This window comes from Euprymna scolopes, chromosome 10 (assembly GCF_053919585.1).
Source record: "Euprymna scolopes isolate OS-2025 chromosome 10, ASM5391958v1, whole genome shotgun sequence".
Classification (NCBI taxonomy): domain Eukaryota; kingdom Metazoa; phylum Mollusca; class Cephalopoda; order Sepiida; family Sepiolidae; genus Euprymna; species Euprymna scolopes.
The window spans coordinates 65,818,132-65,839,482 of record NC_136491.1 but is presented as its reverse complement, the minus strand read 5'-3'; the positions used below and the strand labels follow the sequence as shown (position 1 = coordinate 65,839,482).

General features: G+C 33.6%; 1 protein-coding gene across 1 annotated transcript in view; it reads left to right on the top strand.

Moving 5' to 3' along the window:
- Positions 1-21,351, top strand: part of LOC145286031 (protein O-mannosyl-transferase 1-like) — a 106,902-nt gene that overhangs the window by 47,901 nt on the left and 37,650 nt on the right. The window contains exons 9-12 of the mRNA XM_080134650.1: positions 3,426-3,581; positions 7,508-7,740; positions 11,381-11,473; positions 16,091-16,187. Of these exons, the coding sequence (XP_079990776.1) occupies positions 3,426-3,581; positions 7,508-7,740; positions 11,381-11,473; positions 16,091-16,187 (579 nt within the window). The remainder of the gene's footprint in view (positions 1-3,425; positions 3,582-7,507; positions 7,741-11,380; positions 11,474-16,090; positions 16,188-21,351) is intronic.

Here is a 21,351-nt window from a genome sequence, read left to right as displayed (position 1 = left end):
GAAATATTTATGTTAAGTATTTATCCATTAATACTATATGATTTAAATTTCATAAGGAGACCATCATGCTATACCTTGTAAAAGGCCTTAGATATATTTAGTGCTACCACCCTAGACTCTCCTGCTATATCCAGGAGATTACAGTTAGGATATCTTCAGTAGAATGCGCTTGCCTAAATCTATACTGTTGGTCAGAAAGAAGTTTAGCATCTATACAAGGTGGTGGACTAGTGCTTGATTAATTAAGACTCGTGATTTTGGCAAAGAGAGGGAGGAGACTAATAGCTATGATTTAGTGGGTCAGTCCTTTCGCCAGAATTCTTGTAGACTGGTACCACAGAACGATTTTCCAGTAGTCAGGGAAGTAAAGTTTAGTAATGCATTTGCTGTAGAGTTTGGAAAGAACTGCCGCAACCTCAGCAGAGCATTTTTTTTAATAGTGTAGCTAGGAGTGCTTACGTTTTTTATGATATCACGAAGTTGAGAAGGGGTGATTTTCTGATGATCGAGTGTAGTTTCTGTCTGCAAAGGGAAATCTGAGAAGGAGTGGTTTGCTGGGTCTAAAGTAGAATTGGAGGCAAACCGTCAGGCAAGCAGGTTAGCCTTAGCAGGTGCCATGCTAACAACCTCAAGGTTGTTGGATAATGGGAAAATATTTGACTGTCTATAATTTACTACACTTATCAATTTTCCAGAAATGATGAGTTCCTAATTTCTGTAACTCGATATGTTTACTGGTGGTTTTGGTATGTCTTATTTTCTGCAGCTATTTTGCCGTTACAATTATTTCTAGTTTCTATATACTTTTGTTTATTTGTACTAGACTTATGTCAGATAGATCTCTAGAATGCATGCTGCCTTTGAGCAATGGCAGCTGTGCAAGTAGAAGTAGACCATTGGTAAAAGTGGGGTTTGCTATAGAACTTCCACATGGGAACATGCACTTCAATTGCTGCTTTGACCTATTCAGTAGCCTCATTTGCGCACTGTTCCGCAGGAAGAAAAAAGATATTTCCCCATTGTGCATCTCTAATGTGATCCCTGAAAGCTTCCCAGTTAGCCTTCTTGTAATACCTTGCTGTTTTGAGCAACGATTCTACATTGTCTAAGTCCACAGATATTAGTGAATGCAATCCTCAAAGGAGGAGGCGAGTTGGTTTTGATTGTGTATCTGGTTTGATCATTTTTTTGATTGAACTGTCATTTTATTTAATAGTTTCAGTTTTAGGGTGAAAAGGGTTGGACAAAGTGGATGTGCATAATACCAAACATGCAACACAAGTAAACCATCAACAGACTCCTCATCCACAGGAATGTGTCTTCAGGAAAGTCCACCAGAGATGGAGTGCAGGGTCCCTTTCCATGCACTACAAACATCCCAATATTATACAACTGATTAAAGAGCAGCCACTCTAAGTGCTACCAAAGAATTAGATCTCTTGTACTGTGAGTCAGAATACAAAAGCCATACACATTGTCAAACCGGTATCCTTAAACCTGTCAGACAAGATTGGCCCAATCCAATCACATGAGCATACATATCAAACAAGTGCTTCCAATATGCCAAGTTTTAGAGAAAGGAAATGAGACAAAAGTGGGGAATTGTATTCATTGCCCTAGTCTAGAAACAAGGCAAGCACTGGGTGTTACTAAGTCCCTGTGATAACACCTTTGCACCTGGCTAATAGGCAAAGAAGGAGTATGGAAGCTGAGCAATAGACAGAGCCTATCTATTCCTTAAGCAGTTTAGGTTTGCAAACCGGTAATTTGTTTGAGTCTCCAGCTCTAGGAAGGTTTGTCGACCAGGACTAAGGGGACCTCCTTTCCCTGTTTGTTTGGTGCCAAGACACATGAGATTAGTCGCACAGGTTCAACATCAGAGTTTTTCTTCTAGATGGATAACCTAATGAGAACTACAAGTCCATCAACACCGAGAGGAGTAACTTCACATCTGGGTTCAAAACCAGGTATTTCTACACCCCTGCATGGGTAGTTAGAATTAATTGAATTAGTACTAAAGATAATTAATATCTGCTAAAAAGTTACTAAAAAAAATCCAACTCAAAGGCTGATACAACAGATGACATTTTTTTAGTATCATCTAAAAATTGTGAGAAGAAACAATTCAGTTTTTGTTGTTATACAAACTATTCTCGGTTTCATTTGTTCTATTTAAATGACTGACTGGATCTCATTTAGGCTACTATTTGGTACTGTTAATAATAGCTTCTTTATACATGTGTTCACATTGACAAGAACTTCCTTAAAATGCATGCAATGTAAGTGAAATGTTATTTTCTGCAAATTGGGCAGTCTAGCAGCATTTGCTGTGAGTGGTTCTAGTACTCCCGTTATTATTGGTACTGTTTTATTAGTTTTTAGGCTGCTATGTTCTATAGTCTTACTTTAGAAAGTTTATTAACAATAACAAATGCATTTAGTTTTTGAAAGTCATATTGAAATAATAAAATTTTTTTAATATATTTTTCATTTTTTGCATGATTATGTCAGATATTGATAAAATATTTTTGCAAACGTTTTTTATTCTTCACTAGCAGTTCAGCTTGGCTTTGCTCGAGCTCTATGTACTGCTCATAACTTTATGTGCATATATATATATATATATATATATATATATATATATATATATATATATATTAAAAAGTTTGACTCATGTTGAGGTAATCTACATCTAAAATTTCAAGTGTTTAGACCCAAAATTGGTGAAGGAGTTTGCAAAGGTCAACTATTTCAACTTGACCTCTTTGCAGCCAAATGTTCAACCTAAAAACTGATTAAAAAGCTTGCTGCATGTCTGAATACTCTTTATGTAAAATTTTAAATGTTTAGACCCAAAATTGGCTGAATAGTTTGCTAGAGACTGCAAAGGTCAAATCTTTTGAACTTTGACCCCTTGGTAGTCAAATTTTCGGCCAAAACCAATTAAAAAGCTTGCCCTATGTCTTAATACACTTTATGTAAAATTTCAAATGTTTAGATTAAACATTGGCTGAGTAATTTGGTAGAGACTGCAGAGGTCAAATTAAATTAAAAAGTTTGATCCGTGTCCAAGTAACATATATCTAAAATTTCAAGTGTTTAAATCCAAAATTGGCGGAGGAGTTTGGTAGAGTTTTCAAAGGTCAAATCTTTGACCCCTTGACAGCCAAATTTCTGTCCAAAAACCGATTAAAAAGATTTTCCCAAATCTCAATAACCCTTATATCAAATCTGGAGTTTGTCTGAAAATTGACAGAGTAGTTTGGTTGGGAAATGTACACACACACACATACACACAGATAATTTCACTTTTATAGATATATAGATTAGTTTTAAATAAGTACATTTATTTTTCAGTTTCATAAAAACAAATGTTTTCAATTTCAAATCCTTTTTAATATTTTTCATATTTTATTTTGCTTTAGTTGTGTCTGATTCAACACTTTTGTGCCAGAATCCTGTGTTTAATCATCGTCCCACTCTTCTTTTATGTGGCCATATTTTTTGTCCATCTTTCTGTACTTACAAAAGCTGGACCCCACGATAATGTCATGACAAGTGCATTTCAAGCCAGCCTTGAGGTAAAATTGTTTTTGTTTTTTTTATTATATTATTCATTTAAAATGTTTGCATAATTTTTGGTTGAATTTGTTTTATTAATCCAGTGATTGAAGATTATATCTCCAGACACCAGACTGTAAAAGTATAGATCTAAATTTAAAATGGCTTATAGATTTGAAAATAAAACTTGTTAAAGTTTTTATCATATTTGTAACATAATATGAATTGCTTTGACAATAATGGAATTCATTAGTCCCCCACCCCTTAAAGTGAAGAAGTTATCGTCTTATTATGTTAAGTTCTCACATTAAATTATAGACCGTTGACAGATTTCACTTCAAATTTGTTTTATGCTTGTTTGTTTTTTTACCAGCCTTATTTTTTTATCATGTTTTGCATGTTACATTCAATTTTGCTTATTAATGTGTTAGTTGAATGTACAGAATAGTTACATAACGTCCACCGTCCACTTGTTACATAGATTTTTAAATGATAATGTTACCTTTTCAGAATGATAAATATTCACCAATGATTAATTTCTTTTTAATTTGTCCAAAAACATTCAGATTTTTATGAAAAGAAAAGAAATGCAGTTAAAAAATCAGTGCTTGTTAAGATAGTCAACAGATCGATTTTTTAAAAATATCTAATTTGGAGCAAAAACAATATTACGTACTTAGTTGTTATGCCAAAAATAGTAATCTATCCAATAATTACAAAAAATCATTTAGTAGGAAGTTGCTTATAGTTAAAAATAATTTTTGAGTAAAATTGCATTTTTCTTAGATGTTATCAAGTAGATGGTAGAGTCTAAACGCAGGGGACATAACTCTGAAAGGAATATTTTAGATTTTTTGTGTCATGGCTGCAATATTTGTTGTCTTTTACTAAAAACACAATAGCAATTGTTCTACTCAATGAATTTTCTTAATTTTTAAATATATTACTTTATCCGACATGTGAACTAAGTAAGTTTTTACTTAAAACGATATATTAAAAAAATTGATTCATTGACTACATCTAAACAAGCACAAAAAATCTCTTGGATCCATCCCATTATATTTACAAATAATTCTTTTCACATATTTAGTATTGCTTTGAACCAAATGAAGACTTTATTTTTATTCTTTCAAATTATTTGACACTTTCTCTCTTACACTTTCGGATTTTTACCAAAAAACCTTTGGAGCATTAAACAATATAATTATAATCAGAATAATAAGGAGGAAGGTGCTTCTATGCACGTTGAACCAGAATAACTTTAACAATAACATTCTGGTTCAAATCCTATAGAAGTAGCCCTTTTCGATTGTAATTTTAAACTGTGTCAATGCATGCGTTAGAAATAAAACAAAATTTCATTTAAATTAACATAGTAATGATATAGCAATTCACTATTCCCAAGAAAAATCAGACTCTCCCTCTTTTATATTTTGTTTAAAATTATATTTTAAATTATTTTTAATGATTATTTGTTACAAACCAGGCAGTTTCAGATAAAGTGTTACAACTTATTTGAAACAATATAGTATTTGTCTAACATCATTGTCACTAAAGACCGAATTGTTATTCAATAGTTTAAAGACTTTGATTTTATTTCAAATTTTGAGCAGTCACAAACTGATTTCTTTCAACAGAATAATAAAATAGCTGACTTATTTACAAAGACACTAACATGCATTATAAAGGATCTAATTATGTGATTGTATTTTATTTTATTACTTTTTATTTTTATTATGATTAGAAAAGATAACCAGGTTTTCAGATTGAACACTTAGAAAAACCGATGATGTTTGCTTTAAAAATACAGTACATTTTTGGGGGAGGGGGGGACAACTCCTATTTAAAACTATATCACCCTAAGAACGGTTCTAAAATCTATTTTTAATTGATATTTAATCCATAATTGTACAGTTTTTCTACCTTGCCAAAATTGCCCTTTTCCCGAGATACCTCCAAAATGCTTCCTAGAATTATCATCATAAATTTTGTACTATTCAAAAGAAAAAGCCTAAAATAAACTGCTAATAATTAAAAAAATGTAAAACTAAAATCATGTTTACATTATCAACACCTTAAAACAATGTTCTTATGTAGTGGCCAGTTTTAATGCGCAGACATATACGTTTCATAAATCTACCAGAAATCAACTAATGATAAGATTTTCACAAAAATTTTGATACTTTCTCAATTTTTTATTAATTTATATGTCAAATGCAGTTTTCCAAAAATATATGAGAATAAATATAATACCCATATTTCATTTTATGCAATCTGAATAAAATGTTACAATACTTCAAAATTTTTACATTATATATGCTGAGGTTACATTTATTTATTTTTTTTGTTTGCCATGAATTTGTTTATAAAAATGTAAATAAATTCAATATTATTGTGTTTTGACACAAAAAAATCTCATTAATATATAATGTTGAATTGTAATTAAAAAAAAAACATTCTAGAAAATAATTAATTTTTAAAACAACAAAATGATTTAAGTTTAATTCTTCTGAAATATTTAGTTTTAAAACTGAACATTTCACAAGAATAGAACTTAAATCATAGAATTTTGAGTAAACATTTATATTACCCCGGAACGCGTCCTGATAGTTTAAAAAATAAAACTATTTTTACATGATTTTTGGAAAATGATGTTTTTGTTTCATCACAGACATGTGCAAAATACAGAATTTTCTTTATTTTTGTTTTTAATATAAGGGAATTCTGGAATTGAACGTTTCAGCAAAATAATAAAATCTTAAGTGATGTTTGGTTATATTTCCTGTCAAAAGTTTTATATTCTTTGTTGATCACCTTCCTTAAAATGTATTTAATCTCTTATTCCTTTGCAAATATTAAGCATGTATAATTTTGTGATCATATTCAATTTTTTTTTTTAATTTTAACATTACTCTCTGTTTTATTTACTTTTTAAAAAATAACTTATTCATAAACACTTATTAAAAAATTTTGGAAAAAAATAATTTCAAGAACATTTATTCATAGAACTCTTGCAAGACCCATTTATAAAGAAATTTTTTTCATTGAGCAATTTTTTTTCAATGAAAAATGCCTTAAATATTTCTCTAGCACTTGAACATAGGTTTTATTCAACAATTGTTGAATGAAATTATAAATTTAATAAAAAAGACACGGCTGGAACAAATTTGTATCACACATGACAAAAAAGTAACATTAATCAACTTTAATATAAATAAAAAGTATACTGAAAAATTGATCAGTATTTTTCTGAACAACTTAAAATTTTGGATTTTTGGACTACAGTTCTTGTTATTATCACAGCATTTCAGACAATGTGAACTCTGTCTTTCTTCTGGTGAATCTTTATTCAAATTCTAGAACCTATATAAAATTTTGAATTGAATTCTTTATTTATTATATGAGGTAGATTGTTCTTGTTTCTGATCATGACTAATGGAATCGAAATAAAGTTACCTTATTTGTAAGAAGCTAAGTTACAGAATTATGACAAAAGCATTGTGTTGCATGGTATGATATCTTCTGTTAAAATCTAAACTAATAATCACTTTTATTTCAAAATTTTCTTAGTCACACTCAAAATATATAACTGCTCTTGACTCACAAAACAATACATAAAACTTACTCATGTCTCCCATCCTCCAGCATTTTAAAATTTGACTGATAATCAGGAGACATTTTTAACCTTTTCTTCTTTGAGTCTTGCCAACATTATAAAAGGAAAGCAGAACGTTCGATTGTTGCAATTTCTAAAATTCCAGATAACAATGTGACTCACATTCAAGCAAATAGTTCCATACATTTTTTTCCGAAAGATTTTAACAATTTCATAGAAATAGTCAACAACTCAGCTGTGATGTTTTGTATGTGAATGTTGATTTAAAAAACATTCTAACAAATCATTGTTAAAAATTCTCTAAGCCAAATGGCCCTTATTATATTTTAGGGTGGACTTGCAGCACTCACTAAAGGTCAGCCATTAAATGTTGTGTATGGTTCTCAAATCACACTTCGATTCTCTAACAACCAATCTCCTAATCGACCTTGTTGGCTCCATTCACATCCCCATGTCTACCCAGTACGATACCCAGATGGTCGTGGTAGCAGCCATCAACAACAAGTAACATGTTATATCTTCAAGGATTTATATAATTGGTGGATTATCAAACATCCAAACAGGTTTGTTATTAAGAATATCATTTTATATTTTCTTGTGTCTGAGTTTTGAATTCAAAAAGTCTTTTACATTTTTGTATAAGGAATTGCATAATTTTTATGCCTTCTTATAACGATTAAAATCTATATATATATGCTATTAAACCTTTCTCTCTAGAATCCTTATTCCAGTTTTAATAAATATTCATTACATATCTTGATGCTAAATGAAAGTAACCTATTTTTGTTCATCCCCTCTAACCACTTTAACATGCTAGGCTATCTCCAACTTTTCCATAAGGACTCAGACAGACATATGCACAGACTTGGAGTCTATATTCGAAACACCCTCCCCTTGACTAGAGAATCAAATCTAGATTCAGACAACCAGGCCTTTATGTGCTTTAGACTTAACCTGCAACATAGCGTTAGCTACTTATATTTTCTGTACCGGTCATGCACTCTCCCTGGATACTAGTGCACAAGTACATGTATCTGGTGACTTTAATGTCCACCACAGTAATTTGCTTGGTTTCTCTACTTACACAGACACAGCTGGTAGCATAACATATAGCTTCTCTGTATCTCATTGCCATCACAGACTGTTACGTTTCCAACCCATCTCCCAAATGAACAAGATCAACAAGCCTCACTTCTAGATCTACTTCTGACCACAGTTCCCAATGATTGTGTAACGAATGGCCATAGCCCACTCTGGAATGCTGATCACACTGTGATAATGGTAGAAATCATCCTTAACACCCAAAACTGAAAAGCCATTACTCAAAACGACAAAGTACTATAAGAAAGATGAGTGGGAAGCCATCATGGCTATCATCAGAGACACTCCATGGGGCAAAGTCTTTTTTTTTTCCTGCAGAACAGTGTGCAACCGAGACAACTGTATGGTTCAAAGTAACAATTGAAGCACTTGTTCCCAGATGGAAGTTCTATAGAAAATCCCACTCTTCTCAATAGTTTACTTCTATTTGTGCAGCTGCCATTGCCTCAAGGCAGTATGCATACTGCAGGTTTATCCGACATGTCCAGTACAAACACAAAAGTTTATAGAAGCTAGAAGTAATTACAAGAAAGAAATAGCGACAGCTAAGAGAGAATACATCGAAACCACCAGAACACACATCAAAGCACAGAAATTAGGAACTTGAGATTTCTGAAAAATCTACAATCAACAATTTTCCCACTATCCAACAATCATGAGGTTGCTTGCACGACAACCGAAAAGGCTAACATGTTTACCAATCAATTTGCCTCAAATGCTACATTGGACCCAGCAAATTATTCAACAAACTACAAGCTTTTGTATCCCCTCGAAGTAAATACCTCCGACAAACCTGACAAGCAGCAAAATCCCACCCCTACACAGATCTCCAGATGCCAGAAAGCCTTCTACTCTAATAGTTTCTTCCCCAGAACTGCTGAACTTTGGAATTCCATTTTGGGTTCCTGCTTCCACGACTCTACCGACATGCAGAAGTTCAAGTGTAATGTAAACAAACATCTTGCTGCTCAATTCCCATCATAGTATCCCTGCAATTATGTCCCAGATAGTAGACTCCTACATCAAAGTGGCACCGTGCCTTGTTTGGGATGAAAATGCAATTTTAAAAAAAAAAAAAAAAAAAAGAAGGGATTTTTATTTTAGAAAAATGTCTGAAATTTGGGCTTAAATTAAAAAGTATTATAAAGTAAACAATCGTTAAAATTTCATAAAAATCTGAATTTTCATGTCCCTCAGCATAAAGTTAAACTAAGTATAGCTTACATTACTGTCTTACACTTAACAGCTACGTTTCAAAATTTATAATGATTGTTTAATTAATCTTGGAGTTTACTTCATGCAAATATAAATATATGCACATATTTTATATATACAGTTTCTAAAGGTATATTATTATCAATGAAAATATAAAGGTGGAAACACTAAACTATTTGTCATAATATTAAAGAAAATAAATGAATCAAATATTCAGCTCTTGTGGGTTTCTTTTCTTAATTTCAGTTTTAAAGCAATTTTTTGAAAATTGAGAGAATGGAGTAACTATAAACATCCGTTAATACATTTGAAAGTGTTAACCAGTCATACTTTTCTGTTTAACATCACTTGGATGACTTTTAGAAATTGACTTCCAATCTAATCTGTTTCTAACCAAGTCTGTATTTATCTCTTATTTTCTCAAATTCATCCTTATTATTGTATCATAGTAACTTAGTATAATTGTGAAATTTTACAACAGTAAAGGAAGAACTTTGGATATGGGTGATTACAAAGGCTTAAAGTTAATGGATCAGTGGTTGAAAGAATAATTGAACAGCAAATAAGAAGTCGGATAAGCAGAAATGAAATGTAGTTTGTTTTTATGTCTTTTTTTTATGTCTTTTATGTTCCAATGATGCTATATTTATCCTGAAACAAATACAAGTACCTTGGTTGATTTGAAAAAGTATTCACAGTGCTAAGAGATGTTGTCTGATAGGCTATATTAGGGACATGCAAATGGTTGGTGAACATTGTTCAAGTTATGTACAAAAATGTTCAAAGTTATGTTAGAATTAACAGCACATTTTGTGACAGCTTTAATGTTAAAGCGAGAGTACATCAGAGTTTTGTACTGAGTCTGTTGCATTTCATTTCTGTCTTAGAAGCCTTGTCCAAAAGATTCTGTACATATTGTCTATAAGAGATGTTGCCTGTGAAACAATGGAAAGTCTACATGCAAAGCTAGGAATCACCATAGGAAGTAAAAATCTAAGAGTGAATGTTATCAGAACGAAAATGATGGTCAGTGGTTGTAGTGTTGGAAGATTCTTAGGAAGAGGAAAGTTCTGCTCAATTAGTAGAAAGGAAGTTGAGTGCAACTAATTTTTTTGTGCTATTTGTAAGCATTGGATACACAAGAAATGCAGTAGAATTATTAGTAGGTTAAGAGATGATAACCATTTTGTATGCATGAAGTGTGAGATCTGATGAAAATATATTTAGATGGCGATACTATTGAGGTTGTCATGAAATTTTGTTATGTTGGTGATATTATTGCAACACAAAAAGATTATAATGCTAGTGTGATTTCAAGAACTATAAGTGGATGGAATAAATTCAGATAATTTTTGCCATTAATAACAGTATCAACATTATTAACAGTATAAACATTATTAACAGTTACCACTATTGATCGGAAGAGTCTATCAGTAAAATGTCTTAGGCTTAGAGATACAGTGGATATTCAGTATCGTTCAGCTGTCTACATGAAGTAAGGGTTGTGAGATTTCCAACTGCATCTCTCTTGACCAGAAATTGCTGGAGTTCAGTGGCAAAGAGAAATCCAAAACAATTACAAACAATGCTTGGATAAGCGAAGGAAGACTGGTATTATTTCTAAGTTTCATTTCATTAGACAAATTGCACAACCAAGACTTACTATTTGATCCAAAGCTGGAGGGGAGGATATATAGATTCATAACTGTTCTCAAGGGTATTAATGAAAGCGTTGCAGCAAGAGAACTTGAACCCGGCATGTCAAACCCACAGTTATGCATGTTGCAATCATTTCTTTTTATATAGAAGTTGATATTGATGTCAAAATTAATAAAATATCCAAAATTAAAATATCTCTTTATGTATTTGTTATTGTCTATTTTTTAGTAACACATTGATGGTGAGTGACCCTCCCCAACCAGTAAAACACGGTGATTTAATTCAATTAGTTCATGGTCTGACAGGACGAGCTCTTAACAGGTAGGTAACTTTTTAAATTTCTTTGAAATTTAAAAGAAAAAAATTTTGGAAAATATATTATATTTTTAATCTGGAATATTTTCAGTGATTTTATATAACTTTCATGTACAATGGCAAAAAATTTAATGAAAAACAGGTATTTTAACTATTTTTGTTATTTTTTTCTGTGCAAACAAAAGCGATACATATAAACTACATTTGCTGTGTCTGTTCAACAATTAAACTGAACTTTTCTTAACTAAAATGTTACAAAGAATTGAATGGTTGTATTCATTTTGTATGAGACACTTTTATGATTGTATTGAAAGTTTGTTTCTGCTGAACATCTATAAACAGCAAAGAGAGAGAAATAATATGGTCAGTAAAAGAGGTTAATTTTAGATTTATATTTGTTTATATTTAACTGGCTTTGCAAACTCACTTTTGCCTAATTCGAACAATCTAACCTCAATGGATGACCCAACAAGTTACAATCTTTTTTCTAGTATACATATAAACTTGCTGTATCTATTTGAGTGTCTTTTTACTGTCATCTATATAGTTTGCTTGTTTTTCTTTTTAAATCACATAATGCATTTTTGTGGGTTTTTCTTTTTAACTCTTAAATTCATAAAGAGCCAAAGGTGCCATGTGCTCCGACATACTTACTGCCCTTCTACCTTCCCAACATAAATATTCCCAGCCCACATGACTGGTAGCGAAACCCAACTTTTATTCTAAAGATCCCTAGATACCAGAAGATTTTCTACTCCTTGCTCTCCTAACATGCCAACATGCAGAAAATTAAATATAATGTAAACAAACATCTTGCTATGTCAACCACTAAAAATCTGGCATCTATCACAGTAATCCTTTATACTTCAGAGGAGGGAAGTGCAGATTACATGAATGCAGCAAAAAATTATCTTTTGTCAATTCTGTGTGTGAGGAAAAATAGGAAGAAAGTAAAATTCTAAATAGAATTTTGTTTTTTAATTGCATTTTAGTTTGAGCAATTTTTTAATTGCATTTTAGTTTGGGCAATTTTTTAATTGCATTTGAGTTTGAGCAATTTTTTAATTGTGTTTGAGTTTGGGCAATTTTTAATTGCATTTGAGTTTGGGCAATTTTTTAATTGTGTTTGAGTTTGGGCAATTTTTAATTGCATTTGAGTTTGGGCAATTTTTTAATTGTGTTTGAGTTTGGGCAATTTTTAATTGCATTTGAGTTTGGGCAATTTTTTAATTGCATTTTAGTTTGGGCAATTTTTTAATTGCATTTTAGTTTGGGCAATTTTTTAATTGCATTTTAGTTTGGGCAATTTTTTAATTGCATTTGAGTTTGGGCAATTTTTTAATTGCATTTGAGTTTGGGCAATTTTTTAATTGCATTTGAGTTTGGGCAATTTTTTAATTGCATTTGAGTTTGGGCAATTTTTTAATTGCATTTGAGTTTGGGCAATTTTTTAATTGCATTTGAGTTTGGGCAATTTTTTAATTGCATTTGAGTTTGGGCAATTTTTTAATTGCATTTTAGTTTGGGCAATTTTTTAATTGCATTTTAGTTTGTTTTTAGATATACAATCTTATTACTGTAGATCTTTAAGGAATATATATATATACACACACACACTTTTTGTTTTTTAATAGTGCCCCTATCTATTAATGGTTCCCATATTATTAAATTCTATACTACGTCCTGTCTCCTTAGTAAGTGATTGTTGCCCAGCATATGTTCTGCTTCTTTGATTTATCTTACTCTCTACCATTCTCCACTGTCTAACTTTTACTTTGTCCCATAAGTTCAATGGTTTTCCTTTTCTCTTCATATCCGACTTTTCAATATGGCCATGTATTATGGCTTACCAGTGTTTTTCTAACCTTAGCGACATGTCTCATCTTTTTTTATAGTTTTCCACACTTACATGGAGCTGATGCTACCAGATTAGGCTGTCTAAAGATATTGGCTTCTTGACTCAAATGCACCTTTTATTAAAATCTTTTTTTTTTTTGTCTTAACTCTTTGCGAAACTTGATAATTTTCCTAAATGAGTTTGCAATTAAAGGATATTTAAACTTAACATCAAAATCTGACCCTCAAAATCGTCATGGGCATAAAATATGTGCCTTGATTAGAGATGGCTTTCCATGTGATAGGTTCAATACCGTGTTCATATTTGCCCTCTATCACCCCCACAACAGCGAAGTTACTATCATTGAGAGTATCTCTGAGAAAATTGACCACATTCTGTCAGCTTAAGGGGACAGCTCAACAAAACTTGTTTACATTGAATTTAAAGAACACCATACTGTAGTTGGCCAGGAAGCAGGCCAGTGGAACAGTGTTCCACATGTGGGAAGTTCTAGGAAAGAAGCTTTGTTTGTGGAATCTGTATTTAGATTTAGGCATGGATAGAGAGTGGGGAAAATATACTGCGTCTCAAATTATTAACGAGTTAACATTTTTTTAAATATTTAAGGAACAAGTGAATAAAAATCCATGAAACTTTGAGAAAGTGCTTACAATACTATTCAGCTACTCCAGTCAGAAAATAAAAGTATTTAAAGCAGTATTAGCGAAACTATGACATAAGATAGAAATATCTGTTGATTTCAGTGTGTCAAGTTATTAACGAGGTTGAAATAAAACACAATATACCCATAACTTGTTTATTGAAATAATTTTCAAACATTTAAATGAACTAGGAAAATGCTTAGAACACAATAACTACATAGCAATTTCTACGTTGACATAATTAGTAGGAGATATGAGATTCTTTTTTCTTTTTTATGAATGACTTGTAAAAGACATTGGTCCACAAAATTAGTCAAATTTGTGATTTTTGTCAACAGTTATTCCTCGTGATACCTTTTGGAGAGCATCCCACAACTCATCTTTGCTCTTAACTTGGCGTCCACTTGCAGAGAGGTGTCGCTTAATGATACTCCAAAGGTTCTCAATTGGGTTCAAATCTGGTGAATTCGCAGGCCACTCCATTTTCCGTAGCCCAGAGAGCCTCAGTTGTTGCAAATACTCTTTGCTTTTGTTTGCTGCATGTGATGGAGCATTATCCGGCATAAAAATAATGGTTCTTCTGAACGTCAACCTTTGCTTCTTCAGCCATGGTTCAAAGTGTTCCTTTAGAAAAGCTATATAAGCATTTGACATCATTTTTATGCCTTCTGGGACTCTCCATGGGTCAAGTAAAGTACCTCATATAATCATAGCCCAAATCATCCCACCACCACCTTGTTGGCACCTTAAATGCTGATGACGATGTCGTTCATCTAGGACCCATTCCTTTGCTCCACCCATCTGGGCCATCAAGAGTAACACGCACTTCATCTGTGAACAAAACTTTGGAAAATCCGTTTTCATGTTTTCCTCTGCCCATTTCAATCGGTTTTGTATGTGGCGTTGCTTTAATGGAGGCTTTGTTACAGGCTTTACAGACTTTGCCACTTCTTTCAGAAGGCGACATCAAGTACTTTTTGAGACATTCTTCAATCCGGCTTGGTCAAAGACTTCTCGACTTGTCTGCCCAGGGTTCTTAACAACTTCACGTTTAATTTGGAGTAGAGAACGGCGTGAAACAACTCTAGATTTTCCTTTATCAGCTCTCTTACGTACCTTTGTAGGGTCCTTGACAAACTTCTTCACAGTTTGATGGTACCTTCCTATTATTTTTGATATTTCGAAGGTAGTTTTACATTTTACTAGCTGTTCTGTAATAGTACTCTTTTTATAACTACTCAAACCACCTTTATGACCCATTTTATTGACGAAACAAACTGCCTTGTTTATAATTTGGCATGCCTCAAATTCCGTGGATTCAGCAATTTCGATGGCAAGTTGTTTACATAGTGCGGAACAGTACGAAAATTTCACAGTACGCGCAGCTCAGCATTGCCAACATTTCCAAAGCTTTTTATACAAAACTATCGGTAAGTTTCTGAAATTGGTAAAAAAATGTCATCTCATTAATAATTTGACACACAGTGTAGTTGATAGTGGTTGTAGCTAGTCAAGTATTTTTTTTGTGAAAGTTTGGCAAGGGGGACCACAAATTGAAGCTTAAACAATGATAGAGAAAAGAAAAGAGCATCATTTACAAGGTTTCAAAGCTGGTTTTGAACTCTATCAAGGCAGGATATGGCGCGCTGAGCAGCTCCTGCTCAGATGTGGCAACAGTACTCCATTGTAGGCCATACATTGCTTTTATATAGATAGATTACATACTGAAGCGGTAGAATGATCCAACCATTTTTCTAGCAATCATGGCAACAGATTTGATGTATGTGTTCCGTTTCAGATCAGGAGTGAAGGTCAGTCCCAGGAGCTTGTCAAGAGATGGTGCTTCTCCAAGACGAGAGTCGTTCATTTTAACTGGGGTCTGATGAGAGTCAGAGTGATTATGATGAAAAGAGAGAAGCTTGGTTTTAGATATGTTAAAATTAACCAGGCTTCGTTTTCCCCATTGCACCTATAAGCAAAAAAGAATAAGCAGAAAAGAATTAAAAGGATCAGTTGAAAGTGTTAACTTTAACTTGAAAATTGTGAATTGAATAACAAATCATTTTTCTTTTTTGAATTTGTAAATAGAAGTGTAACACTTTAACACAAATTGCTCTTTTTCAGCCATGATGTCGCTGCTCCAATGAGTCCTCAGAATCAAGAAGTCTCATGTTACATTGACTACAATGTTTCTATGGCCTCACAAAACCTTTGGAGAGTGGTAAGTACAATATTGATGAAAAGGCATAGGAAATCATTTGATAGGTTTCTATTATGAAATTCTGTCAGATATTTACAATTATTTCAGTTAGTCAGCTAATGTACTACCTAACTTCCAGAATAATAACTGCAGGAAGTAGTGACAAGGCAAAACAGTTCTTCACTTTTATTGTTTTTCAGTATTTCTACTGTGAATTAATTTATTGAAATAAAATATGAGAAAAAGCCATTATTGAAAAATATACAATAAAAATTAACAAAATTATACAGATAAAAATGACACAACAACTATGAAGATGAGGATAATAATCCACAAATAAATAAATATATAGTGAGCCGTTTAGACCTGCCAAATTTGCTTTGTCTGGATCAAACACACAGACACAGAACAAGCTGTGTGCAGTAGCACACACGCATAGAGCAAAGCATGTGCAAACATAACATAACTTTGACATGCGTATATTTCCAGTGACCTTTGACATAACCTTCCGTTTACGTCCTTTTTCTCTCAACACTAAGCCATGCACACGTATAAACCATGCGCTTCATAAGCATGAACTCGGAGAGCGACAGCAAAAACATGAGGTAGGCTTGTATATTTTTCACATAAATATTGTTACTTGTAAGATGCTTACACATAGAGCACACAATATGAACAATTCAAGACTGTCATATTTAAGCAATATATCACTCAGTAAATATGAACTATAACCTCTACTTATGCACACTTCCACAGAGGTCAACGCGTACAAGCCACAATCACACGTCCTTGCATGACTACCCAATTATTACACCGATGTATAAACTTTACTTTGTTTTGTTCTAAATAAATAATGTAATTTTATATATATACTGGTATAATGGTTTTCTTTATTGTTAAGTCGTGAACATGCATTATATAGCCTTGCAACAAATATACAAATTATTCATCGCCAAGGATTCCAATAAAAAATATATAAAAATAACACAATTAGTCTTTATTTGCATTTTCAATAAGAAAATTTTAAAAATAAGTTTTTATTTTATTTGAAATTTTATAAGAAATATGTTTATGTAATTATGAAAATAATTTTTTTTTATTTTAATTTATATAATAAATATATGTTTATAAAAGTATAAAAATAAAATTATTGAAATTCAAATAACAAAATTTCAAACATCATAAAAAACGTATCCAATACATACACGATGCCATACTAGTGGGTAATTGTTACGGCTTTACTTTATCATTAGCTACAAATAAAAAAACAAAAATTCTTCGTTTCTTTTTCTCTCTTAGTTTCCCCTCCCTGTCCTGCTCTAAGTAAATCTGACGACCTAGTCCACAATTTCCAAAATTTCATCATGACAAGTTTCAAGAAAAAATACACAATTAAACCCGGTTCTCCAACTTCCAACGTAGACCCCTACTACCATGTCTCCTTCTCCAACATCAGGGGTCTACGTTCTAACCTTCCAGAGGTTGAAACCCAATTACAGGAGACTAAACCAGACCTTTTATTTTTAAGTGAAACTGGCATTGGACAGGCTATTTCCCTAAAAGAGTTCGCAATTAAAGGATACTCTAACTTAACTTCCAAATCTGACCCCCAAGATCGCCATGGGCATGGAATTTGTGCCTATATTAGGGATAACTTTCCATGTGGTAGGGACATCTCCAGGGAAGATCCTAACTTACCCTATATGTGCTTCCGCTCACACTACGGCATTTATATTTACTCTCTATCGCCCCCATAACAGCGGAGTTACTAGCTTTCAAAGCATATCTGAGAAAATTGACCAAGTCCTATCTGCTTATCCTTCAGCTAACATTCACGTATATGGTGACTTCAATGTTCACAACGTCGAATGGTTGACCCACTCTAACAAGACCGATGATGAGGGGAGGTTCTGTCATGATTTCTCCATTGCCTATGACCTCACTCAGATTGTTCAGGAACCCACCCGTGTGCCCGACAATGACGGCCAGTATGCGAGCCTACTAGACCTTTTTCTCACAACTTGCCCTGAACTATGTTCAGTTTCTGTTCTGTCGCCTCTTGGATCTTCCGACCACTCTGTTGTATCAATTAAGATAAAAATGAAATGTAATAAGTCCCCAGACGTACCTCTCCATCGTACAGTATATCGATACACTAAGGCTGACTAGGATAGCTTCCGTACATTTATATCGGATCTACCTCTGCATTCCATGTTTAAAAAGGATGTGTCCTCTATAGTATTAGACCTGACGGAATGGTTAATTGTAGGTATTGACCATTTCATACCCTCGAAAAAGTTTCAGCAAAAACCTAACAGCCAGCCATGGTTCTCTCCAGAATGTGCTGCTGCCATTGCGCACAGAAATCACTTTTTCCACTGTTTCCAATGTAATAGATGTATAAAAACTAAAGCCGCTTTCAGGACTGCCAGCAACCATTGTAAGAAAGTAATAAAGAATGCAAGAGAGTTGTATGCTCAATCTGTTAAGTCCAAAGTAGCTGAACAGCGGCTTGGTTCCCACCAGTTTTGGCAAATAGCAAACAGAATCCTGAACAGAAGCGTGTGTTCCATCCCAACTATTATCAATGGACCTGAGGTAATCTCGTCAGCATCAGACAAAGCCAAACTCTTTGTCAAGAACTTTGCAGCTAATTCTACCCTTTGCGATCAAGGCCGCCAACCCCCAATATTTCCTCCTGTATCAGAAAACACGCTATGTGATATACGTATATCTGTATGTGATGTTGCCAAGCTAATCAAAAACCTTGATTCCAGTAAAGCAACTGGCCCTGACGGTATTCCAATTATAGTACTCAAAAAAACTTCAACCTGAACTAGCGCCCATACTTACAAAACTGTTTAAACGTTGTCTTAAGGAGAATAGTTTCCCATCTCCCTGGAAAATTTCATCAGTATGCCCTGTATTTAAGAATTCAGGTGATCGCTCATCCCCCTCTCAGTACAGGCCAATAAGTCTCCTGTGCGTCATGAGTAAGTTGCTGGAATCTGTGTTAAATACAGAAGTAATCAACCATCTCAACAAAAATAACCTTCTTAGTGACACTCAATATGGTTTCTGTTCTGCTAGATTTACAGCAGATGTGCTTACAGTTATATCTCATAGGATTAGCAAATCTCTCGATGGAGGCAACCTTTCTAGGGCAATTGCTCTTGACATATCTAAGGCCTTTGATAGGGTATGGCATAAAGGTTTACTTCATAAGATCTCTAGCTATGGTATTGCTGGAAATGTCTTCTCAATTATTAAATCATTTCTTTCTGATAGGTTCATAAGAGTAGTAGTTGAGGGGAAAAAATCAGAAGCTCACGGTATTAATGCCGGTGTCCCTCAGGGGTCCATCCTGGGCCCAACTCTTTTCCTGATCTACATTAATGATCTTCCAAATCACATCCTTACATCATTTGTAGACATTTATGCTGACGACATTACCATTTATGGTAGCACATCTAAGACAGTAAACGACCAAGTTCTCTCCAATTCTCTCTCCTCTGATCTTGAGCACAATGGGGTAAGGAGTGGCTGGTTACTTTTAATGCATCTAAAACCAAGCTTCTCTCTTTACATCATCAACATTCTGATCCACATCTGGCATCAATTGAAATGAATGGTTCTCGTCTTCAGGAGGCCTCTAGTTTTGACAAGCTTCTGGGCTTGACCATTGCTCCTGATCTTAAATGGAACATGTACATCAAATCTGTTGCCAGGGCCGCTGGAAAAATGGTGGGATCTTTCTATCGATCCGGTAGATATCTCACTGCTGATGCTATTCTCTATCTATATAAGAGCCAGGTACGTCCAAGGATGGAATACTGTTGCCACATCTGGGAAGGAGCTGCTAGAAAAGACTTGGCCTGCCTTGATAGAGTTCAAAATAGACTTCATAGCCTCGTAGGAGATGTCCTTTTCTCTTCCTTGCAACCTCTATCTCACAGAAGAAATGTTGCGAGTTTGTCTCTGATGTATCGTTATTTTCATGGAAAGTGTTCGACTGAGCTTCAATCTATGGTCCCCCCTCGCCAAACTTTCACAAGAAACACTCGTCTAGCTGTAAACACTATCAATAATTCCCCCCACTCTTTATCTGTGCCTAAACCTAAACGTAGATTCCATGAACAAAGCTTTTTTCTTAGAACTGCACGCCTGTGGAATTGTCTTCCGTTTTCCTGCTTTCCGGCTGACTACAATATGGTTGTGTTCAAGTCTAAAGTAAATAAGTTCTTGATGAGCCGTTCCATATAAGTTATCAAATTTACCAAATTTTCATTACTAATGATTACTATATTCTCCAATTTCTACTGTACACTCTTTAACCCTTGTCCTTGAGTGGCCTCTTGGCCTTGATAATGTGGTGATGCCTATGTAAAAAAAAAAAAAAAAAAAAATACACGCACAGGGGAGATATAGGCTTCAGATAAAAAACATGAAGTGATTGATTTGGCTTGTCACCTCTTCCAGTAGTGCTATGCGGGAAGTTAGGAAATACATTAGCTGACAATAACCATTATTTCTACTGAAGTTTGTTTTTCTCCATTCTCTCTTGCATTGCTGAGAATTAAATCACTTTGTTTATGCAAACCATTTGATCTGCTGTCTCATGCATCCTATATGGTCCAATTCATACTGACAATAAATAATTGCACATAGTAATGTTAATTCTCAACAGAATATTTTTAATTCAAAGTTAACATTATCCTAATTACTACAACATGGATGAGTTATCCCCCTTTCATTGAAAAACTTTTCTTTATTATTGCTTTTTCACCCCAAACGAGGTACACGGCATAGTGTCCTTTGGATGGGATAAACTTTTAGGGATACGATGTAGGGAGTTGAGCAGCAAGATGTCTGTTCACATTACACTTGAACTTTTGCATGTCAGTACAGCCGAGGAAGCAGGAACCTAGGAGAGGATTCTAAAGTCAAGGAAAGAAACTATTTGAGTAGAAAACTTTCCAGTATCTAGGGATTTCTACAGTGTAGTGGTGAGATTTTATTACTTGTTGGGTTAGTCTGGGTTATTTAGGTCGAGGGGATACAAGGGATTGGAGTTCATCAGAGCACTTTCCATTAAAATACTTGTAAAATAAGCACAAGAAGGCAACATTTTGTCAGTGGAACAAAGGTTGGAGTTTAGTTGACTTGTAACCCCTACAGGGCAGCT